Genomic DNA, 25,959 nt, shown 5'->3' with positions numbered 1-25,959 from the left:
CAAGAAGAAAAGGCCAGGGTAATTTTGGTATAAAGAACACAAGACAGAATCTAGGAAACATTGTCCAAAAGCCGTATAATGTTGGGGTAGGGCCACCATATATGAGATGCATTTTTCACTGCATCCCCTCCAGCAACGGTCCTATGCAGAACTATTCATTTTTGTAAACGGGTAGGTATTAGGTACCATCCATAGCAGATCTTGAAAGAGTTTTCCTTAATTGAGGAAGAAATAGAGGCTTTAGCAACCCTCTTGCATATGATAGCCCAGGGGTTGTCATTGGGTGGATTTCCCAAACCTTGACCCATTGGAGCTTGTAGTTAAAGGTATCTGGGAGTTTGGCATCAAGTAAGTAAATGTACAGAGTTGAAATTACAAAATAAATGATTTAGGTAGATGGACTCAATCAGGATCAGAGATGTGGAGACTGAACTAAGGGATAGACAGTTGCAGTAAATTGTTCAAATCTTTAATACAACCTGCAGACCATGGAAAAAACCTTCTACGGTCAAAGCCGGAAGGGAATGTCAGGTTAATGAAGAGGAGAGTAATGAGAGAGGGGTAGGAGGTAATTTCAAAGTAATTTTTGCATTCCGAATTTGGGAAAGGAAAAGGCAATGAGATGAGTCTGCGTGATTACAGGTCTATCTGGAGGAGCCAACCCTATCATAGAGGAGATTGAAAATACATTACAGAAGTTAGCTTCTATTGAGCCCCATATAAGGGTTTGAGAGGACGCAAACCATGCTATTGCCTAGCTTAAATGGGATGCATAATAGTAGAACGTAACATCGTGGAAACCAATTCCTCTGTTGGAGGTAGGACATTAAAGGGCTTCAAAGTTAATATGAGGCTGATTAAGCCTCCAGACAAATTGTGAGAACCCATTCTGTAACTGCACCAGGGAAGATTTTGACTCTGGACAGGGAGAGTCTGCCTAGGGCGCCGGCCACTGGAGGGCGGTACTTAGCCGCCGAGGAGAGGTACCATAGAAAGGTACCATAGAAAGCAGGGAGCGGGAAGCAGGTGAGTCAGTGAGCTTCCCTCCCTCCTTCCCCCATCCCACCCGTGAATTAACAATGCCCCCCTTGACACGGGGGTGCAGGCGCCTGCCGCAGTATCGCCCGCAACCCCCCGTGCTGCAGTACAATTCGCACTCTCCCCCCGCTGAAATCTCCCCCGGAGCGTGGGTAGTGCCGCACTAAAATTCCCCCCCAGAGGGGAGCGAGCAGTGGGGGACTTGCACCGGCCCTGACTACAGTAGTTCAGTTAATAAGAATATTCATTGTTTATACATATCAGTATGTACTGTAGATTCTACTGTATATTTTTCAGTATCCTCAGATGTCAATACCATATCCAATACTAAGGCTGGGTATACACTAGAACAGGGGTTCTCAGGACCCCACATAAAATCACCTTTTCCAGGGGACCTGGCAGGTGTACAGATGCATTCATTACTCATTGACACGTTTTAAAAGATCCACCGGTGGAGCCAGGGCCGGTGCTAGGGTGTCCGGCGCCCTCCTGCAAACCATACATTTTGCGCCCTTTCACAGTGCCATTGCAACAAGCTGCAGCCCGATTGTTGGAGTGTATGCAACATGTGATCCTATGGAGGATCTCTGGTGCATGTACATGTATGCATACACCATCTCAGTGCTGTGTCTCAAAATGTTGCAGGCACTAAAGGTGCCCATATAAGCTGCGAGAATCTAATGCGTTATGGGCTAGATCGCATTGCACGGCATGCATGCAATCTGTGTGTGATGCAATCCAAAATCATTGCAGCGTGAATGGCCACCTTTAGGCATATAACCCAGCCCATTATTTAATAAGTGTCTAAATTAATATAAAAACATCTACAATTATTAAAAAAATTTGTTATAAACATGTATAATAAAATACTGTTATTTTGCTATTTAACTCTTGTGCAGTCCCTCCTCTTCTATCTGCCTAGGCAGGAAGCTGAGGACACCATTACACCCCTCGTGACTGAGGGGGAAAGGAGGGGAGACAAGGAGGAGATGGAAGAAGAGGGGAGGAGATAGAGGGGGTGGAGTTTTGAGGACTGGCAGTGGCACTGGCACAGCACACTGAGAAGCGGGAAAGAAGGGGAGGCGGCACTGCTGCCTGTTCATCATTTGATGACAGCTAACAGGCGCACGGAGCAATGGGTAGGGGCGGATCCAGACATGACATGTCAACCAGGCATTCACAGACAGAGCTACATGCCTCAGTGCAAGTGTCTGTGAGGAAGAGGGGGCAGGTCGCAGGAGGAGGACAGTGTGTGCGTGGTGCAGGCAGCTGCTCAGCCTCTTCATACTACCGCCTTCTTGTCAGACAGGCGCTGCGGGCGGCATGCAGGAGGCAGTGACAGTGAGGGCTGAGGCAGGTTTAGCAGAGCATGGAGGGAGAAAGCGCCTTTTCAGCATGGCGCCTCCCTGCTTTGCAGGAGCTGCTGAGTGGGTAGCGCCGGCCCTGGGTGGAGCTAATTATTTCACTTGTGATTCTGTGAGCAAACCTGCAAAACATGCTCTGTGTGGGGTCCTGTGGGCTGAGTTTGAGAACCTGTGCTCTAGAACAATATATTTTTTGTTCGAGAGATTAACAATATACTGGAGTTTGGTCACCAGGTGTGTACATCCGATATGTCTATGAACAATGTTGGTCATTTTGGTTGGCTCTGTAAGCTGTGAGGATCGCAGTTTACTGAGCACCAGAGCCGCCGCCCGTCCAAGCACCCGCCACCATCGGTTCCCCTCTTTAACATGTGAGGGAAGTGTAATGAAAACACATTCCCTCGCATGTCTCTGCAGCTGACCATCCAATGATTTCTCCTGCCTTCGCAGTTACAAGTCTGTATTGCCCTGATATGTTTTTTTTTTTCTCAATTAGCTGTGGTATTTACATTTGTTCCTGTGGCAACTGGACACTCCTCCCCCACTGGCCTGGCATGTGAGGTCACAGTATGGCATGTGATGTCACTGCACATGGGTGCAGGAAACGGAAGGGAGCCCGGAAGTGTCTGCACTCGGTGTTATAAGTTTTACCTCTTGTATGTTCCTGACGAAAATTGTCTGAGCACATATATGAATATCTCACAAACTAAAGCCAATTATAAAAAAAATAAGCATGGAATCTTAAATCTCTGGCTCCAGATTAAGGGCCTTATTCTAGTTCACTCTTAGAGGCAAATTCCTTCTTAGCTGGACAAAACCATGTGCACTGCAGGGGGGCAGATGTAACATGTGCAGAGAGAATTAGCTTTGGGTGGGGTTTTTCTTCAAAGTGAGATCTATATTGCAGTGTAAAATAAAGCAGTCAGTATTTTCCCTGCACAGAAACAAAATAACTCACCCAAATCTAATTCTCTCTGCACATGTTACATCTGCCCCCCCTGCAGTGCACATGGTTTTGTCCAGCTAAGAAGGAATTTGCCTCTAAGAGTGAACTAGAATAAGGCCCTAACTGTTCCCCAGTTTTGTTATTGTACCCCTTCTGCCGCAATGCACAGAGATCCAATTGCGAAGATTCATTCATATAGAGTTGGACATCTACGCAGTGCACTTCGAACCAATAATGTTTGCTGGATCAACCTTTCCTTATATAGAATGCATTACATAGCCAGAGTGAGTAATACATAACATTTATTGCCAACATTAAACCTTATGTTTTAACCACTTTCACTGTGGATATAAGGTCAAATTACGTATGTATCAGTTGTACTAAAAATAGTAAGTGGTGTCTGGCAGATTAGGCTTCTTGTCTTATAACTGTTTAATAATCATTTGTTTCTATTTAACATGGACCAGTAATGCCAGTGTCAGATTGAACTATTGACCCAGGGCTGTATTCAGTACTGACCTGCATTGCTGGATATGATTTGGCTCCATTCATTTACAGGGAGCTTACTCCTTCATCTGCACACGGGATCTGCTTTACTACAACATAAGCAGGTCAGCAGCTGGATGGTTCTAAAGTCTCAGAGCAATCAGGTTAAAATTAAACCTTGAGTTTTAGCACTTAAAGTGGAATTATAGCTAAAGGATACTCTACAATATGAAAACACAAAATGTGTACTAAAATGATTTCAGTTGAAACTAAACTTTGTGGTAGATGGAAGAAAACCTTATGTTGCTGATTGTAAGTCATGTAACATGTTATACAGTATTTGGAGCTTTATCTTTGGACTATTCCAAAACACACACTCATCATATAGCCAAAGCAGTACTGGCTGAGACCTAGGGATGCCAATCCCGGGACATTTTTTCAATCTCGCTCACTCCCGGGATCCCAGGATTGGCCTCCCTAATTGAAAAAAAAATGCTCTCCCCCCTACAAATTAGCAGCCCCGCACATTCTCACATGGTGCTGCTAAGACCAGAGGTGTGGATGATTGGCATTTGTGGTGAGGGGCTGGAGGCAGTGGTGTGGGCCCGGGGTTGCTGCTGAAAGCGGGCAGCCACTGGGTGCAGGTTTATGCTGTAAGGGGGTCACTCTGGAAGAGACATCTCTTCCAGAGTGACCCCCTTACAGCATAAACCTGCACCTGGTGAGGAGATAAAGTTGAAGGTGATAGTGATGAGTCGATTTGCTGGTGTGCTGTTATTTTTCAAACACAGCCAGTCTGGGTTTTTACCTATTGACTCCCGGGCTGCAGCCCCCAGGTAAAATCCGCCACTGTAGTGAAGCCAGATGCAGTCTGTGAGAAGTTCCTATTGGAAGTCCGACCTGTCAGTCACCAAGGCAGTCCCATTATGAAATTTCCGCAGTGTCCCCCACAGTTAACCCCCCTGCACAGTAAAGTTAACCCCCTGCCTTACCCCATCCAAAAGCCACTGTACCAGTTTTACTTCCCACACCTTTTCTGCGGTCCCGGCTCCCCTGTCCGCTCCTAGCTCCAGCGTCTAATGAAAACGTACCATCACAAAATGTCCGCCCGATACACTAGTTGCCACTAGTCTGTCCATCCCTCATTGTCTACAATTGGTGTAGACAGATTCCTCAGCACTAGTAAGTAGCAGCACATTTACATAAAATTAAAGATTGGAAATGCTTCAGTGACCATTTTCTATTCACAGGTCACCTCAGCTTAGCAAGGGGTGTCTTGGCTTGTGTTAAACTTTTTGTACATTTATAGGTAAATATTGAAAATTGGTATGAGTGACAGTTCGGCATAAAATTTCCTTCCATGCCACAATAGATGGGCAACTCTCATACCAGACTTCACATGGCTGAACTCCAGGTTTTGTGAATGAATCTCCCTCTAATTCAGGTAACCTTTGACTGAACATTGGCTGAATGACTTCACCTTGCAGGTCAGTATTACTATAGAAAGTCATTAGCATCTGCAAACGGGGTTATAACAGATGGCATGCAGTCATTAGGTCAACAGTGTGTAGGTCGACAGGCAAAAGGTTGACCACTATTGATTTACTGTCAAAAGGTGGACACATGAAAATTGCATTAGGACAACCTGGTGTGATCCATCATTCAGCCGAACTTGTTCATACTTTTAAATCCCAGTAGACATGAAGGGGGAATATAATAGTGTGCCGAGTGCATGGAGATGGCCCGGTACGCTTATTTGGTGTACATGTCAACCGATGTCAACAAAGACAATAAAAATGTGAAAAACTTGCGTCAACCTTTTTTATATTAACTTTTTGTTTGTGCCAGCCATTCGACCATAATGACCTAAAGCAGTTGACTTTTTTTTATGTGTGACCTTTTGCCTGTCAACAATTGTGTCTACTCTATGGCCCATACCCATAACAGATGACTCCAGGGCCTAAAGTGGTCCTGGAGAGGTGGTGGAAGCAATTTCTCTCTGCCACCTAATATAGAGATACTCCGTATAAATGTCCCAAAATTCAAGTTCTACTGCTGAAGCTTTCATCAAAGACAAAAAGGAGAGGCTTTAAGTTGAAATGAAAAAAAATTGGAACATTTCACTTGGAACATTTGCTCTTTGTGGTAGTCCGGTTTGGTTCAGTCTGCAGAAACATTTTAAGGAAGGCACCAGGACAAGGACTGTTTGATCTTTAATGGACTGACATATATAGCCACTTCTAAGTTATGTATAACAGAATACACACTTTTGGTTAGTTAACATTTAGGTCACCCGAGGAGGCCATAGCTGATGCTCTGCTTGGGCCTTAATCTAGCTGTGTGTGCAGTGTGTAAAGGTGCATAAAAACACTGTCGTTCACAGACATATATTGGTGCTTCGTACTGTATGGGCGATCTGCTGACCGTTCGTACAGCCATGCTGCATACCTCCCAACATGACCCTCTCCAGGAGGGACACAATGCTCTTTTCCTGGTGATTGCCATCACCTGTTTCACACAGGTTAATTGATAAGAAAGGTGCTTCAACACAGGTGATGGAAATCATAAATTAAGGGAGAAGTCCAGAAGCAAAGCAATGTGTCCCATCTGGAGAGGGTCATGTTGGGAGGTATGATGTTGGGAGCCACCAGTGACTGACAGCTAGGTGGGTAGGCATATGAAAATGTGCCTGCCCATTTGTGATGTGAGTCTAGACAGATCAGGCAGCATGTTCTCCATATACGCTGCTTGATCCATCTGTAGATATATCTACTAGTGTGTCCCCATCTTTAGATATACTAATCACATCATTCTCCTGCATATTATGAAAAGAATTTAAAAAATGCAAACTGTTGAGAACATCTTTCATGCAGCTAAAATAGAGTACATTGGGTAATAAGGGAGAAAATGTTCAAGAAGCAAAATACAAAGTCAACACAATGATGACATTCATTGCCAGTACACTAAACCTACAGTTTACGCTATTCTGATTATGCAAACCAATTGTTTTGACTAGTCCCAATGTTCATTTTGGGACCTTTTATAAAAGGTTTCCATTTGGATTAACAAAGGGGGATATCCTATAAGCAGCGATGACCCATTTTCGTAGTAAAAATAGCGAAAATGTGTCTTTTTCACAAACTGCTTTAGCGCAGCTATCGTACTTTTCACAAGCGATAATTCTCCAAAGAGTTTATCGCAAATTCTCTTCACCCAATCTGAGTAATAAAGCTTGCTTTTAATTTTGTTTTAATTGTTTGAAAAAATGAATTTTGCAGCCATTTTAAACATTTTACGTCCCCAAAATATTTTCTATTATGCCCTCTAATATACTTCTATACTGCTATCCAACGTTATTTTGCCATTTTTGGGGGTACAGACTGATCTCCACATTTTCTCTTTTTCAGATCATCCCTTTTTGACATTTTCAAATAGGATAGTTCAAAAAACGGGAAAGGGTATTCTGACAGTAAGCTCCTTTTTTTGGGATAAATAATAAACTGAGGTGGATCTTCATAAGCTTATGCATTTGGGCGACCATTGTTTGGGAAGGGGTGGCTGTGTGTTGGTTTTGAAAACTGACCCAAGGCCATAGTAATTGCACCAATGCCAATCTGATGAGGAATTCTGGGTAGTGATGTAAACTGATGTCCATTTTTTACACACAATAAACATGTTTTATGAAGATGGACATGTCATGCATATCTTCAGCTGTTGGAGCCACTTCTTCATACACAGAGCAGGAGTGTCAGTGAGCTACTAACCTTTTGTGCTCTTCTTTTGTCAGCTCGCTGATTCTGGTGGTAAATCCGGCTGAAGTTTGACACGATGACAGGGACTGGCAATGCAATCACAAGGACCCCACTCAGCGAACAAATGGATCCAAATATTTTCCCAGCTATAGTCTTTGGAACCATATCCCCATACCTAACAGAAACATTAAATGAATATAGTATTAAAATGATTGGTATTACTGTCAGAGAACTTCTCACATAACTATTGTTTTACAATACAAAATGACCAACAAGCTATAGATTCTTAGTTTTAGTGCCCATTAGGTATTTAGTTAAGAAAAATTGAGAGATGGGCAATTTTTGTCCCTTTTAGCCTTGGAATAATGGGACATGATTATAACTTGTAGGTTTCTGAACAGGATGCTCATTATCGCAATATTCCCCAGAGTTCATCCATGCTATAATGCTGCTTTAGACGTGATAAGAATGGATGTTCTCTAATAACCAAGAGACACATCTATATTTGAACATATTGAACAATGGTATTATGTAACAAGAGGCTTAGTCAAGAACATCAAAAGGAGCATGTGTAAATCTCACTTGTGTCCTAAATGTGAACAGGTCTTTGCCATGCAGGATAACGGGCAAATGTGTTAATGCTCAAGCCAGTGATGGTTTTACCTTGCATGCTCCCAAATACAATAAAATGAATATTCCATAAATGACCTTGAGATGCACCGAAATCATAAATGTAAATCGAGAAAGTGCCCTAAACTTGACAGGATTGGAAGGATTCAAATATAAGCCTCTCTCTGTGTCCTCGGTGTGTTCAAAAGCTTTAATTAAAAAAGACAATGGCTATAACTGTATAATATTATGCATGCTAATCCTTCTAAGAAGGAAGCAAAATCGATGTCAGAAAGGTTAAATTGGGCTTACTTTGAAATTTATGAACTGTTAAACCTTTCTATTCTGTGTCAATAGTGATTCATTTTTTTTTAAATATCAGATAGTTCTGTGCAGTATTAATGGCACAAGGACAGAACTGACCTATGCAGAATGGGTGAAAACTGATTCAACATCCAGTATACTGTATATTGGGTACATTTCTAAATACTTCTGGGGCCTGATTCTGGTTCACTCGAAAAAAAGCAAATTCTCTCTCTAATGGACAAAACTATGTGCACTGCAGGTGGGCAGATGTAACATGTGCAGAGAGAGTTGAGTGGGGGGGGGGGGTACTTGTTTCCTAGCACGGCGCCACCGATTTTAATTGTATTGATTGCGGACGCAAAAATCACTTCAATCGCATCGCATGCCAACCAAATTGCATGCGATGTGATCGACACGATTTTTACATTGGAATCAATGTAAAATGGTCCCTGAGACCCAATTTTCATAGCAAACCCCCCTGATGGGTGAAATGGCCCTCCATTGTTAACGCCACCCCACTATTGATGCCAACCCGAAGCGTGGCGAGTGCAGCGGTACGCGTCCTATGACCTTTTCATACCCCCACTATCCACGTCGGCGTGGAGTTGATTTTATAAAGTGTGGCGAGTGTAGTGAGCCACCGAGCCGGAAGCGTGGCGAGCGGACACGCATAACTTCACAGGTATACGCGTCCCCGCCGGGGCTCGCTACGCTCGCCACACTTTATAAAATCAACTCCACGCCGGCGTGGATAGTGGGGGTATGAAAAGGTCAGAGGACGCGTACCACCGCCCCTCGCGGGCTCGCTGCGCTCGCCACGCTTCGGGTTGGCGTCAATAGTGGGGTGCTGTTAACAATGGGGGGCCATTAACCATACTTAATACCCACGAGGGGGCATATACAATGAGAAATTGGCCATATTGGCCCTTTTCCCATTGTTCCCTATGTAAAATCGCGTCGATCACATCGCATGCTATTATAATGGCATGCGACCGACGCGATCAACACGATTTTAACATTAAAACTCATTTAACATTGTTCTCTATGGGAAAATCGTGTTGGTCGCATCGCGATGGACGCGATCAACGCGATTTTCTCTTTACCGGCAATTAAAGCTGGTAATTGACAGAAAATCGTGTCCATCGCATCGATCGCATAAGTACCTTAACTTAAGGCATGCGATCAACCCCGACGGGCGCCGTGCTAGGAAACAAGTACCGAGTGGGGTTTTCACTTCAAACTGATATCTACAGTATATCTCTGCACAGAGACAAAATAACTCGCGCATGCAGGGGGGTTTCCAAGTACCAAGGACCGCCCCGCCCGCCAAACTATAATTTCTGGTGACGGATAACACAGACCTGTGCGGCAGTTGTCTCTTGTTATAGAGGGGCAGGCTGCCGCTGTGCTGGATGACAGTAGTGGGAGCTAGCTGTAGATACAGTGTGCAGCTCCTCCCAGGCTGTGCTCCGTCTGTGGGGATGTGGGAGAGAGCTTACCAGGGGAGGAGGCAAGGAGGATTGTTCTCTGCAGCTGGGCCACTAATTGAGTGTGTTATATGCTATTCCCCATGGTGAAATGCTAGCCGGGGGAGTCAGGGACTGTCCTGATATGTGTTTGAGGTGGGAGGGTGTATGCTATGTGTATATACAGTGTTTTTGTATGCTATGTGTGTATGTGGGTACATGATGTGTGTCTGTGTATGATATGTGTGAATGTATGCTGTGTGAACATGATCTGTGTTTGTATGCTATGTGTGTATGTATGTATGTGTACATGCATGCTGCGTGTGTACATAATATATGTGTATGTATGCTACAGACACATATTTGGTATGTGTGTGTGTGTGTGTGTGCTATGTGTATGTTTTGTATGCTATGTGTGCATATATGCTGTGTGTTTTCCTGCAGTATGTGTCTGTAGTGTGTATGCTGTGTGTGTGCATCTGTGTGCAGGTATGTATGATGGTTTTGTAAAAAGCCTATAAACTGTAACTAGAGCTTTCAACTTTTGCCAAATCTTTCATCAAGACACTGGGGAAGTTCAAAGGAAATTGGTCACCAATGTCTCTCAGTGCATACATCGTCCAGAGTGTGTGCACTAGGAATGTGCAGATCCGGATTTACCCAGATCTCAAAACAGGATCTTATTGGCTATCTGACGTTCACATGTTTTGGATCTTATTGGCTATCTGGCTTTCACATGTTTGGAGCCAAAACATGTGACAGCTGATCCCCTTTTGAGATCCGGGTAAATCTGGATCTGCACATGCCTAGTGCACACCCCTAGTATGCACCATTAGTTAGGTTTTCTCAGCAAGTATTCAAGCCATTGAGCACTATTACCTTGTAGTGACTCTTCCCTTTGTCCTTATACAAAAGCAGCACAAAGTGGAATGGGACTTTTCCTGAGGCACTACTGCTCCAAATGCAGTTGTGAGCTACAGTAACTGTAAACTACATTATCATCTGTTCAAACTAGGGTGGCCAATCCTGGTATCGGCGGGATCTCGGGATTTGGCCCTAAAATGGCCGGGATTTAAATTTTTGGGATTAGACTGCGCATGCGTAGTCTATTCCCGGGCTGCGTTTCAGCACTCTCAGACATTGCCTGGCTTCTCCCTTTCTCGGCTATCCAGCTCTGCGCAGGGTGACTTAGTCACAGGTCATGCTGTGCAGGCCACACAGCCTCTCAGCCATTGTGCCCGCCCCCAGGTGGGAAGCCAATCCCAGGATTTTGTGAATCCCGGGATTGAGCATTTTTCAATCCCAAATTACGGGATGAAAAAATGCCCCGGGATTGGCATCCCTAGTTCAAACCCAGTTCCTAGCTACTGTACACATTGCCCACTGGTTAAGAACTGCATAAAATTTCTCATAGTGGTGCAAAATATGTTGGCACTATGTAATATAAGCAGTAAAATGCATCTTAATGCATATGCATAAATAATTTGAACTTGTTTAAAGATGTAAATCCTTTTAACAATCTTTTCATTGAAAAGTATAAATAAATCAAACTCTCTCTGCACATGTTACATCTGCCACCTGCAGTGCACATGGTTTTGTCCATTAGAGAGAGGCTTTGCTTTTGCCCCTGAAGTGATAACCATGCAAAAAGTCCAATAGACCAAATCAGCCAATCCATTTTTGCTTTATTATGTAACTTGTACTAGGAAAATTAGGGAATTTCAATCTGCAATACTGTAGCACCAATAGAAGCCAACTCTACCTCAGTTCCCGGGAAATGTTGTGTTGTAAAATAATATTGGCCCAAATGTTTAGTATTCCCCAATATTGGCTAACTAGTCCTCTTATACTATATATTGTAAGTCATTTTACTATCTTTTTTTTTGAGCTTTTTAAATGACTATTCTTTAAAACACACTATCAGAAGACATCTTAGCAATTAATACCTCTCAGAAAATATTTATAATAACTAATGAAAAAGTTCTTTCATTGCATGTCTCACTGCACATTTATTCCAATAGGGATACGATACATTAAGAAGTTGTCCATCTTTGTCATAATATACGTTTAGCTTATGCCATTCTGTTAACTAAAGGTTCGTACAGTTATACTAAAGAGGGACTACACAAAAGTTATTTTTAAGTAGAAAATCACTAGCATTTCATGTTATGCAGGTATTCATATTAAGATCAATACAAAGTAAAAAGCAAACCAAAGTGATGCCTCATTAAGAGCAATGCTATATACTAACTGTGACCCGTATTTAATCCCGGCCCAAAGTTTCGCCAGGTGAAAATGCAGCCGAGATTCACCTTTTCAGTATTCAATCACGGGCCCGTTTTTGAGTAAACGTTGGCCACAAAAATGTCAAAAACGGCCTCAAATTTGCCAAAACCATGCAAATTAGCAGCAATTTCGCCAATACACGTGGTTTTGAACAATGGTGGATTTTTCACCCAAGAGAAAAAAATCCAGTAAGTTCCAAAAGGACGTCCCCAAAAGGACGAAAATGCAATTTTTTTGCCTGGGATTGAATATGGGCCTGTAGATAGTAAATAAGATTCATATAGAATGAAAAAAAAAAACAACCATAATAGACCATTTAATATTCACTAAATCGCCTCCAGTTAAATTGGACAACCCGGTGATAGTGGTTTCCCATGCTATTCAGAGCTGGGCAGGCACTACCAGTGTAGGTGTTTTCTTCCCCTGTGACTTCCAGTCCAGAGTAATATTAGCAAACAAACAACATCCAATGGTAAGCCAATACTCTACAGTATCATCAGCACTATCTGGCTTCTAGGGACTGCAACCAATGCATCCCTGTAAGTCTGGGCTACACACATTACATTAGATATGTGCACATGTTCGGAATGTGATTTCACACATGAGGTCAGATGCACTAAGCTTCAAAGGTGATAAAATGGAGATAAACAGCCAGCCAATCAGCTCCTAGCTGCCATGTCACAGACTATGTTTGAAAAATGTCAGGTTTGAGCTGATTGGCTGGCTGTTTATCACTCTCCATTTTATCACTTTTGAAGCTTAGTGCATCTGGCCCACGCACACAAGACACCCATTTCAGAATGGCAGACTCAGCAGACCCCCTGCAAATGACATGTAAGTGTTTTTGAGTATAGCAAGGAATTAAAGTAGACCATTAGCCCATTGGGTAGTAATTATAACTGGTTACAGCATAATAGTGGCAGTACAGATGGTGTAATGGTTGTTAGCATTACTGACTCACAGCACTGAGGTCATGGGTTCCATTCCCACGTCACCCTAAGTGTGCGGAGTGTGTATATTCTGCCTGTGCTTCCGGGTACTCCGGTTTCGTCCCAAAATCTCAAAAATATACTGGTAAGCGAATTGGCTCCCAACAAATTAACCTTAAAATGTCTGTGTGTACATGTGGTAGGAAATATGGTTTGTAAGTTCCTCTGGGGCAGGGACTGATGTGAATGTTCAAATATTCTCTCTAAAGAGCTGCGTAATATGTGTGTGCTATATAAGAAACTGTTAATAAATAAATAATAGTAGGCAAATAAAAAAAGTAAAGTACTTAAAGCTGATTGTAAGTTTGTGTTTTGCTAGGTTAATTGTCAAGTTAGGATGCCAAAGGCCTGAGACCAGAGGACATGTTTTGGATCTCATTGGCTATCTGGCTTTCACATGTTTGGAGCAAAAACATGTGACAGCTGATAGCCAATAAGATCCCCTTTTGAGATTCGGGTAAATCTGGCTCTGCACATGCCTAGTGCACACCCCTAGTATGCACCATTAGTTAGGTTTTCTCAGCAAGCATTCAAGCCATTGAGCACTATTACCTTGTAGTGACTCTTCCCTTTGTCCTAGTGAATTTCACAATAAAAAAGCAGCACAAAGTGGAATGGGACTTTTCCTTAGGCACTACTGCTCCAAATGCAGTTATGAGCTACAGTAACAGTAAACTACATTGTCATCTGTTCAAACTAGGGTGGCCAATTTTCACTATTAGACTGCTCATGCGCAGTCTATTGCCGGGCTGCGTCTGAGCACTCACTCAGACACTGCCCGGCTTCTCCCTTTCTCGGCTATCCAGCTCTGCGCAGCGTGACTATATATAAAGTATACTCATTGTTAACATTGAGCTCCCAGTGTTTTTTTTAATCGAGCAATCCAAAGACACATTTCACCTGAAAATACAAAATCCCAAAAAGTGGTTGCCAACTTAACAAGATTGCCCAGGATGCACTAATTACCTGCAGTCATCAATCACAGGTGATTGGATATCGACCTTAAGGTGGCAATACGCTAGTGCGATCTGGCCACTTTTCATCCGATTCCAATGGACAAGGCCACAAATTTGGTGAAGAGTGGCAAATGGTATGTGTTTTTGCTGTGTGCAATGCACTGCTGACACACACACCTAGCTACCACCTTGGCTTAGCAGAGCAGCAAGTAACAGGGGGCCTCCCAACTGCCCTACCACTGTGAGACTCTGCTGCTCGTGGGTGGGACAGCCAGCAAAACATTTCATTGTCCCATGAAAAATATGACCGTGTAAAGGTACTGTAGGGTAAAGTTGTGGCGTGATACCATCATTTATAAATAGTAAAGTGATATTTCCTGCTTAGAAAACAAACTGTCTTGACAGTTATCAATACATGCAAAACTCACATTTTGCATATAAAATGTAATTAAACACATACACCTCCACATCTGTTGTTTATCCTTTTAATATCAAATGGTAATCTTCTTTCCTGCAGTAATCCAAATGGAAATGTCAATTAAGTAATGTGACTAGACAGCCCTGACTTTATATTGTATTGATGCAGTGCAATATTGTAACTACTGTTATTTAGTAGTGGCTACAAAGAGCAGATGATGGTCATCATCACAGTGCATCTTTTCACTACCCCTCCTGTATCAACATGGTGCCTGTCCCTCCCAGTCCCCATTCTACCAGCTGCCACTCCAGCTCTCCATTCCTATAGTCACAAGCCGACAATATGCAAAAATCTAGATTTATATGTCGCCACATGTCCAAGTACAAATAAGCCCCTATTATTGCATGTGTGTGTCCTTGATGCATTATGTGGGTATTACTTTCTCTAAACATCTACGTTAATACTGCACAAACTCTGCATATACCTTATTCCACCTTAATACATTGACCTTGTTTCCCCACAAGGGGCAGATTTAATAAGCCTGGTGAAGTGATAAAGTAGTCAGTGATAACACACCAGCCCAGAGGTCCTCAAACCATTTTGTTCTGGGAACCCATCAGACAATAAAATTGATGACAGGACCCCATCAGACAATAAAACTGAATACGGGACCCCAGCAAGTTACTGCAGAAGGTCATCCATCACCTGTGTGGTCAGCAGACAGATGGCAGCATTGTGGAGGCACAAAATAATGTGAGTAAAATAACAGATTTTTCAGACTCCTTGAATCACTGATTGAGATTAGAAAAATCATCAGCCTGATGGTCAGCAACATAGAGTTGTGACCCCATGCTGAGGTGGTCAGGACCCACTTTGGGGTCAGGACCCACAGTTTGAGAACCGCTGCACCAGCCAATCAGCTCCTAACTGCGAAGTTACAAGGCTGGGTTTGAAAAATGTCTGGAGCTGGTTGGCTGCTGCATTATCACCTTTCACTTAATCACTTCACCAGGCATTAAAAAAAGCGATTTTATTTAGTCAAAATCAGCCAGTTGCTGCCGGAGATAAGCCGGCGGCCATCCCCAGCAGCAGCCTGTGGGTACAGCGGAATAGACACTACAGTGTCTATTCAGCCAGATGATAGTGACGTGGGGCTGTGTATCGCTATTGCATGATGCGCACACACGGAGCGATACGGGGAAACATTTGAAGCAGCTTTGACGATAAAGGCAAAATCTCTTAGAACAATCGCCCCGGGTGTACACGGATTTATTGTCAAACAGAGCAGAACGACAAATTATTTTTGTTGGTGTGGTTGCCTGGCAATTATGAGGTCACAGGCAGGAACATTCAAAGTCGTTAGCACCCTGTGAATAGCAATTTTATATTTGACTTCAGTGCAGCGCAAAGTGAATGAATGAAGAAAACTATTAAATACATTTGCACTAAGCACTTTTTTCAGTCACAAAGGTGTAAATATGGAAGTTTTACATTGAACTCACTACTCAACCATGGTTATCATTTTGCACTTCGTATGTAATTGTAATTCTGCACATTTCTGTTTATACGGTACAGGTATCATTTAGAGTTGGTTGCATTGGCAAAATGCATAAGTGAAACTTATGGGAAGATATACCCCTGCCAAACTGAATTACATACCTGGCCGATATTGGCACGATATGTCATTTCTGTCTGAATCAGAATGACATACTGTATCATGCATATTGGGTAGTGTGTATCCCTAATTGTGCAAATGAGCCCCTAAGTTCTTAAGAAGGTATTTTCCTACTTATTTATAACTAGTACATAGGAGTGAGGCGCCTGAAAATTGTGTGGCACTCCTCATTGCCCAGAAAAGTGTCCTAGAGCTGGCATCATTGATTTAAGGGTAAATTTACTAATGCTTCCAAAAATGAAAAGAGGTGATGTTTCGCATAACAACCATTGTGATTCTGTATATCATTCTATTGCATCCTGGAAAATGATAGATAGAATCTGATTGGTTGCTATGAGCAAAATGACCTCTTTAATTTTTATACCCCTTACAGTATTAGTAATCTGGCCATCTGGGCATTGTATAGTTGAGGCACAATGACATGCTTGCACCACCGCACTGCTTAACCATACTGCTTACTGATGCCCTTCCCACTGTTGAGCCAACCTTGCTGCCTCTTTCCAGAGAGAACATCCAGAAAGTCTGTGTTTTGTTCATATGTTTGTAAATCCAGTCATAAGGACACAGAGACGTGTGAGTTCACTGCTGTGCTGTTTTATTCCATCCAACTTCAGACACACTGCCTCAGGAACTCCCACTTCGCAGCATTTCCCTGGTCCTAGGGACCATCATCGAAGATTCAGGCTTACACATATTAGTAAGGGAGTGTCTACAAATATTAAGCATTCTAATACACTAACATCACAGTCGGCAAGTTTGTTTACCTGTTACTATACTATTATTATTATTATTATTATATGTTCCTAACTTCTCCAATGAACAGTATAATCATTTATGTGAAAGGATTTTCACTAATTACCTTTTGGTAACTTCTTTGGAACCTCATGAGAACTCGTTTGCTTTGCAAAGGAGATCTTGGAAAGATTTGTAATTTGTCCTCTAGTATTTGAACATTTAGTGTAAGGTGCCAGTAATTGCTGCTGATGAAAAACCTGTCACCAGAAGTATGAATTGGCAGGGATCCTGGACCCTTTAGCTGTAGTAAAGAGAGATAGCTATATTATTTTTTAGGTGTACCCTAAGAGATGAATCTGACTTAACAATGTTTTCACTCGATATACCAGCTTCATCAGGGTGTGGTACAGCACACGACAGTCGGGATCCCGACAGTCATTAGCGCGACGTCAGGATCCCGACTGCCTCGACTCAGACAGCGGGGGGAGCGCAACAAGGCCCCTTGCGGGCTTGCTGTGCTCGCCACACTTTGGGCACAGTGGCTCGCTATGCTCGCCACCTATTCTATTCTCCCTCTATGGGGATCGTGGACCCCCACGAGGGAGAATAGTCGGTGGCAGTCGGGATCCCGAGTGTTGGGGTTTTAGCAGTCGGGATTCCAATGACGGTGTAATGACTGTCAGAATCCCGACTGTCTGTCAGCCATCCGGCACCCCTTAATCAGAGGTGAGGGAAACATTGTTTGGGGGTACACTGGTAAAATTTGATTCCTATGTCTCCTCACTGATTTTGAATATAGTGACCCTGCACCTAAAGGGTCCATGATCCTTGCTGATTCATACTCCTGGTGACCCTTCTTTAGAGGACTCTCATTCACAACTACTATCACCTTACACTAAAGGCTCTCTGGTCTTTCAATGTGACTTTTACCTCCCCACATGGGTCATTCAATGTATATTTTTACTACTACACACCTGGATTGTGTTCCATTTGTTACTACTAGTAGGATGTCAGGTTATAGGGGTTAATGAAACACTGAAAACAGTGACATAATGTCCCTCATTCAGGGCCTGATCTACTAAGCTTTAAAAGTGATAATATGGAGAGTGGTAACTCACTAGCCAATCAGCTCCTAGCTGGCATATCGCAGGCTTGGTTTGAAAAATTAAAGAAGCTAATTGGTTGATGGTTTATCACTTTCCATTTCATCACTTTCCAAGGCTTAGTACATCTCGCCCATCATTCTCCCTGTGATTATTATAATGGGCTGGAAGTGTGGTGGGAATGTCACAGAGAAGACAGGGCAGCACCAATGTAGAGGGCATCCAAATGCGGAGTTCAATTGGCATTGAAGGCTCACATGTTGGCTCTGCACATGACTACACTATTTTGCTTCTACAAACTGAAAACAAATGTTTGTTATTGAATTCTTAATCTGTCTCTTAAACTGATTTGGAAAACCTTGAGATTCAAAACCTGCAAATTTAACAGGCCTGGGTGACATCAAATAGAATGCATGTATTTAGGAAGTGGCTAAATATAGCAAGGTCATTGCTTCTGAAGTCGGTAATTCCCAGTATGAGGTCTACATGACCTTGAGTCCTTTCATCTCCCTGTGCCTCAGGAAATAACACGTATACTCATGGGCCTCTTGTGACTATAAAATTCTGTACGCAGAACTCTCTAAACAGTCAGTACATTTGCATTCTGCCCTCTGCTTTTCCATGAATATATATATTTTATCTGCTCTTCAGGGAAACAGAACCGACTGACCTAATTTACTGCTCTGCATGAGCCTCCTGTTTTTTTTTATTTGCAGCTCAAGGTTGGTTTGAAGAGAGTAACAGAGAGACCATCTGCCCACAATGCTCCAGGGCAAGGAATTAGGAGCGAGGCGAAACTGACAGAGACAGGGAGTGCCAGAGATTTCAACTTTTGCAGTGCTCTTAAAAATAACTATTCTGTCATGCAAGCCATACATGTTTATAATAAACAGACACACAATCAGACAGTGCAAACAATTATTTGGTGCCAGTAGAAGCATGGCAATATAAAAGATTGTTACACCAAGTGGAGTGACCTTATACCTTACAACTTGTCAGATGTATATATTCGGAGATAATGCACTTGGGGGTGTGGTTAGCACTTTCAAATTGGTAAGCTACCTATGTTTTTAAGCACCACACACACCAACTTCCGCAACCCTTCTAACCTCTGAAGTTAACTTGCCTCAGCAACCAGTTCTCTGGCGTTGGAGTCCAGACAGCCCCTCCCTACAGCATCCACTGCAACATAATTACATATCTTGAATGAAGCTGCCAGGCTCAGGATAAACTGGCATTGGGCCACTCTTTAGGCACCCATAACAGATTTCAGCCTTGTAGGGGCCCCCAGATAGTTACATCACCCTATCCGTCCTGCCTATAATACCACCCTGCCATATCCCATAAAATGTCACACGCACAGCCAGGACATGCACGGAAACTGGAGGTTCAGGGGAAGTCTGAGGAAAAATTACTTCGCAGAAAGGGTAGTGAACAAGTGGAATAGCTTCCCATTAGAGTTGGTAGAGTCTAAAGCTGGGTACACATATGTACAATTTCATTTTTCTTGCGACCGTTCGATCGACCGAATTCACGTTCGGCCGTCCGAAACATACGACCGATCTGCGCGTACACATATGTACAATTTTACTTGCGACGTCCGATGTACTCCCGTCCAAACAATCGCAAGAAAAAGATTGTACCACCGTACACACTCTCCCGTTCTGGCTATTCGCACGATAAAAATGTACACAACATTATCATAATGGGCTGAATTAAAAGAGCATACCAAAACGAGGCGTGATCACGGAACAAAGAATCGTTCGTGTAGTACAGTGAATAGAGCCGTGACTATTCAGATCCATTGCTAGCTGTACAGGATATACGTACGTACGTTTGTCTATCGGTGCATTTGGGCCTTTTTAATTATGAGCTTGAGGAGAAGGAAGGCTCGTGCGTGCATTTTGGCTGCTATGGCCATTAGATTGCAGGCTATTAAAAAAAGAAAAAGGACCAAGAAACGGAGCTGCTGGACCAGAGACTGGCTTCTGAGGAGAGACACCTTCTCCCACATGCCATTGCTACAGGAGATACGGGAGAACAATCCTGATAACTTCAGGAATTATCTCCGTATGGATGACGCTACCTTCATGGAGCTGCTGACACTGGTTACCCCTTTAATAGAGAGAGAGGACACCTATTTCAGGAGGCCTATTTCTGCAGAGCAGAGACTGGTGGCAACGCTGCGTTACCTGGCAACAGGCAGGACCCTTGCCGACCTGAGATTCACCACCGCAATATCATCTCAAGCGCTGGGGCTGATAATACCAGACACCTGTGATGCCATCGTCCAAGTTCTACAGGACAAATACATGAAGGTAAATATGGAAATTACATACATGTCCCCCATATGTGCACATACCTGTACCCTATATGTATATCTTTACAATGCCTGTTAATTTAAACTTTTACACCAGTGGGTGGGGGGTCATTTTGATAAGGCGGGTAATAGCTTTGAGGCTGCAATGGGGGAGGGCTGATGGGTCTAAAATCAACCCAACAGATTAGTACACATATACTTTTATATTGCAGTTTCCATCGTCCAAGGAGGAGTGGCAAATTATTGCACGTGATTTCAGAGATCTTTGGAATTTCCCTAATTGTGGTGGAGCTATCGATGGCAAACACATCAGAATCATGCCCCCTGCAAAGAGTGGCTCTTTTTATTATAACTATAAGGGGTTCTTCAGCATTGTTCTAATGGCCATCGCTAATGCCCGATACGAGTTTGTATTTGTGGACATTGGGAAAAATGGTAGAGTTTCAGATGGAGGAGCCCTGGAGAATACATTTTTCCATGACAAACTGAAAAAAAATGAACTGAATCTGCCAGAGCGGACTGAAAATGAGCACGGTTTGAACTTTGTTTTTGTGGCGGATGAGGCCTTTGCATTGCACCCTAATGTCCTTAAACCCTACCCACAAAGGGCACTGAACAGGGAACAATGCATTTTTAACTATCGCCTGTCACGTGCCAGGCGAGTGGTTGAAAATGCGTTTGGGATTCTGAGTAATAAATTCAGAATTTTTCACAGTGCCATCAATCTGCGCCTAGATAAGATTGACAAAGTGGTGCTGGCCTGTTGTGTGCTGCACAACTACATGCGCAGAAAAGCGGTGCACACACAACAACTGGGGGCTACAGTGGACGAAAGCCAAGTTGTTGACGAGCCTATTGGTCTGACAGCTTTGGAAAATAATTTAAACACCAGAAATGCATCAACGCAAGCAAAGTTGTCAAGAGACGAGTACTTGAATTATTTCAATGGTGTTGGGGCTGTGGAGTGGCAGAATGACATGATTGCTTAAAAATGTACGTTTTTGTCATTGTAAATATATTGTTTTTTGGTGTGTACAAATCAATATTTTGCCAATAAAATTTGTATACTCACAGTTCCGCACAAGTTGTCCTCTGCGTCTTCTTGCAGCAAGGAGGGGGAGGTGGAGGCCGAATCACGGCAAGTGAGTGGTAGTACTCAGGTGCCAGGCATTCCTGGAGGGCACAATGCCACGACACCTGGAGTGCAGACTGTACCCAGTACTGGTGTTTATGTACTAGCAAGTAGTGGCTCCACCACACCTATTTCTATGCCAATTTCTCCTGGTACTTTTGTACAGTCTCCAGGAGCAATACATGAAGGTAAATATTGAAACAACATGCATGTACCCCATATGTATATCTGTGCCCTATAGTCACCCTGCATGGTAAATGATATTTTCACACGGACACCAACTAGATTTTAAATTTTTATATAAATTATTAACTTATAAACTTATAACAAATATAACATAAATAACAAGGAAATAAATAATAAAGAAATACTTAAACATAAAAATATTTAAACTATATTATTAAAACAATAATGCAATTAAATCAACTATATAAAATATTTACATATGGTGGTAAACTTGTCCCACCCCATAATCCCCTGTATCCATCGGTGGTTGGGAGGGAGATGGACTTTCCACTAAACTCTGGAAGGGGCCACCAGGTGGACCTGGTGGGAGTGTATTAGCCAACGTTGCCGGTTGGTGCTGCCTTTGCCCAGTTGGTGGCTGGAAATGTTGGTACTGCGGATATTGCACCGGGTGAAATACCGCTTGTTGGGGTATAGGGGCAGGGCTGATGGGTTGATCACATGTGATCAATGCATCACATGTGAGCAGCCCGGGATGTTCCCATGTGATGCGTTGCTGCCGTGGGACCGCTTTCCACTACATACACCACCATGTTCAAATGTGTTTTTATGTTTTTTGGGTGGGTGGGCGTTCCTGCTACACCTTCACACGTGGCACTTATGTCATGGCAAGCAGTCTCACGGCAGCAATGCATCACATGTGAGCAGGCCGGGATGTTCCCATGTGATGCGTTGCTGCCGTGGGACCGCTTTCCACTACATACACCACCATGTTCAAATGTGTTTTTATGTTTTTTGGGTGGGTGGGCGTTCCTGCTACACCTTCACGCAAGCACCTGTATGTGATACTCTGTTCAGGTCCGACCACCCAAATAAACAAAGTGTTCACAGTATTTTTTGTCAGTATTTCTTAATAAATGTTAAGTGTTTATGCAGAACAATGAACATCAAATATCTATCTATCTATCTATCTATCTATCTATCTATCTATCTATCTATCTTCTATAACTATATCTGTCAGGAATGCACACACAACGATTATTTATTTCAAAAGGAATGCACACACAACGAATATCTTTAACAGCATGGCGCGGAAAGTACGGGGGAGAAGACTTCCTGTTGTTTACATGCTGCGCTGATGGAGGGATGACGCAGCTAGTCAACACCCACATGGGCGTGCTGCTTTTGGGAGGAATGATCGCAGGAACGGGCTGCATATCGATCGAACGTGCGTACACATGTCACTTTTCTTTCGATATGGAGCCGTCCTGTCGGAAGAATATTAAGCAGCAAAGAACCTGCGACCGACCGTCCGTGGACGGCCAAGAGCGTTTTTGGCCGTTTATCGATCGCAACGAAGGGATCGGGACAGCGTACACATATATACTATCGAACGGCCGTTCGTCCGCAGATCGGAAGAACGGCCCAACGATTGTACATATGTGTACCCAGCTTTAGACAGTAGAACAATTTAAACATGCAAGGGATAGACATATATTTACAAAGAAAATGTAATTAAATAGGTTTTGAGGTAATAAGATGGTTAAAAAAAGGGGCAGATTATATTGGCCGAATAGTTCTTATCTGTTATCCAATTCCATGTTTCTATGGTAAAAGGTGGACTGGATTGGAACAGTTGGGAAGTATATAGTCATGGTAACAAATTGGTGCAGTGGGGGAGCAAATGCTTGGGGTGTCGGTGCTAAGCTGTGACTCCTATATGTTGCAGTGTAACACAACTGCTTGTTTCTTCCTTGTGCCTGTTGCAGCACTCACATCATTAGAATAAAGAGGAAACATTGAAAGTTGTGAGTCCTCAGAGAAGGAAGTATCATTAGTAAATCATTAATGTGTGGTTTGTATTGTCAATGGAAAAAGCCTTAAAGCTTTACTACTGAGGTACACTTATTGCTTTATCTATTGACAGAAAATGGGAGATCCTCAAACAAACTCCTGCTATATATTCATATACAACCTGCCAAAGGTTAATTGGGACATCCATAAGCAATATGACAGTTGTTGATTATATGTTAATATATGTTAATGTAAGGTATTGTATACCCCCTGTGTTACTGTTAGGCCTAGCATCCAGGGATCATGTGTAACATAATGTTTTCCTTTAAAAAAAAAAATAAAAAAAAAATATATATATATATATATATATATATACACAGTATATTTATTGACACCAAATTTTCTATCAGTTCACAAATGTGTCAATTCTTCATTTATTTGATAATCTGTTGAGCTGAGTGAGCATGGCATTCAGGCAGCAGTGTGTACACTAATCCTAATTGGTCTCTGGACATATGAAATGAGAGGTTCTGTATGAAATGCTGATCATTTAAACTGCTTGATATAAATTGGGGGCAGAACAGATCAACCTGACCATTGGGCCTCCATAATTAACATACAAAGAACCTTTAGAACGAAAAGGAAAAGAAATAGTGTTTTGTAAAAAAAAAAAAAAAGCCATTCCATATTTTTTTAATAAAATTTACGGATATTCAAAGCAAAAATATATTTAGTTAGTTTTCCTTTAATTGCATGTATGAGTAGAATGCGTCGTGAGCGTCTATGCTTTCTTGTCTTGTCTTTTACCTCGTCTACGCTACCGGGTGGATCAACAGAGAGGCTTCTTTGATCACATCTTCTTATAAATGAGTTACTGTTTAAGCAAGTGAATGAAGCTGCAGATCACTTTGAAGCCTTTTTATTGTCTGTCCTCATTTATGCGCAGTAACCGCACTTACCATCCCACAGTGGGCTCATTTCACTGGGAAGTAAGAGTCGAATATTTTAAAATGCAGATTGCCTTTGCACCTGGATAATATTTTCATTTCTGATTTCTATCCTTTGCTACATAATTTTTGTAAACCAATTTGCATGTAGAAATCCTTAAAACTGTTCTGCCTTTAGAAGTTTTACATGTTAGCCTGAATACTGGGTCACACCAGCATCGGAACTACCATTGGTGCAGCAAGTGCACTGAGGACTAAGGGGTGCACTGCTGCCCCTGTCACTCACTGTTTTCCCCTGTCACCATCTGCCTCCCCCTGTTATCCTATGCGTCTCACTGTCACCAACTGCCGTGTTGCACATCATAAACGTTGTTTGGGGTGGAGTAGGGCAGCCCAAATAATATTTTTGCACCTGGGCTCTCCACCCAACAGTTCTGCTACTGGGTCACACTGAACATATTACAATAGTGATCTAACCCTCCCTGTTAGTGCCTAACCAGTGGCGTAACTATAGAGGGTGCAGGGGATACAGCTGCTATGGGGCCCGGGGCTTGGGGGGGCACCCTTTTTATTTTTTGCCAGTTTTTTGTTCGGGTAATGTTAGCGCGCCCCACTCCCCTCCCCCTTACCAACACCGATGACAAGATGCCAGCACATACTGTAGGAGATTTGCGTGCTGTGGTACCCAGGGCAGGGGCAGATAAGATCAGCCGCTGATGAGCCGGGGATGAGGGACCAGACGCTGGGGAAGTTGATGCAGAGGAGACCCCTGGCTGCTTTGAGAGCCGGGGTCGCTGCAGAAGCCTGCACTGGGTGCAGAGGAGACCAGCAGCTGGGGGATGCGGGGCTAAGGGACCAGCCGCTGCCAGAGCCAAGGCAGAGGAGGACAGCTACCGCGGGATCCGGTGCAGGTGCAGACTGCAGAGACCTTGACTACGCAGGTGAGAGGGATAGGGAGGCCTGGAGATCAGCCACATACTGAGTGGGGTGGGGACGGGACTGACAAAGTCAACCCTTTTCTAACCCATGCTCTCTGTCCCCTTTGCCTTGCTTCCCAATTTGCACTCCTCCCCACACCCCCTCTGCCCCCACAAACTTTGAAACCCCTTGACTTCTATAGTGTTACCCGCCCACACACACACATACACACACTAGTCCAACCTGGCCTTTGCCTTTCGCTCTCCTTACTGTTTCTTTTGACCCCCCCCCCCCCCAAGGGTCATTGTAGTGATAACATTTTTGCTATGGGGCCCTTAAAGTCCTAGTTACGCCCCTGTGCCTAACCCTCACCTTCCAACCCACACCCTAACACCCCCCCTACTGTAGCCTAATCCCCTCTTCTTAGTCCTAATCTTAACTATCCCTCCTCACTGCCTAATCTTAATCAGCCCCAGCATACTTACAATCAGGATGACACCAGTTTTCAGGCTGCAAGTCTGCATTCCAGGGTT

At 43.2% G+C, this 25,959-nt stretch overlaps 1 protein-coding gene across 4 annotated transcripts in view; it reads right to left on the bottom strand.

Moving 5' to 3' along the window:
• KCND3 (potassium voltage-gated channel subfamily D member 3) overlaps positions 1–25,959 on the bottom strand; it is a 376,459-nt gene that overhangs the window by 45,053 nt on the left and 305,447 nt on the right. For all 4 annotated transcript variants that reach the window (XM_083172800.1, XM_083172799.1, XM_083172797.1 and 1 more), the window contains exon 4: positions 7,599–7,761. In XM_083172800.1, coding sequence (XP_083028926.1) covers positions 7,599–7,761 — 163 coding nt within the window. The remainder of the gene's footprint in view (positions 1–7,598; positions 7,762–25,959) is intronic.

This window comes from Crinia signifera, chromosome 2, assembly GCF_055691185.1.
Source record: "Crinia signifera chromosome 2, ASM5569118v1, whole genome shotgun sequence".
Lineage (NCBI taxonomy): Eukaryota > Metazoa > Chordata > Amphibia > Anura > Myobatrachidae > Crinia > Crinia signifera.
This window is presented reverse-complemented; position numbering and strand designations above follow the sequence as displayed.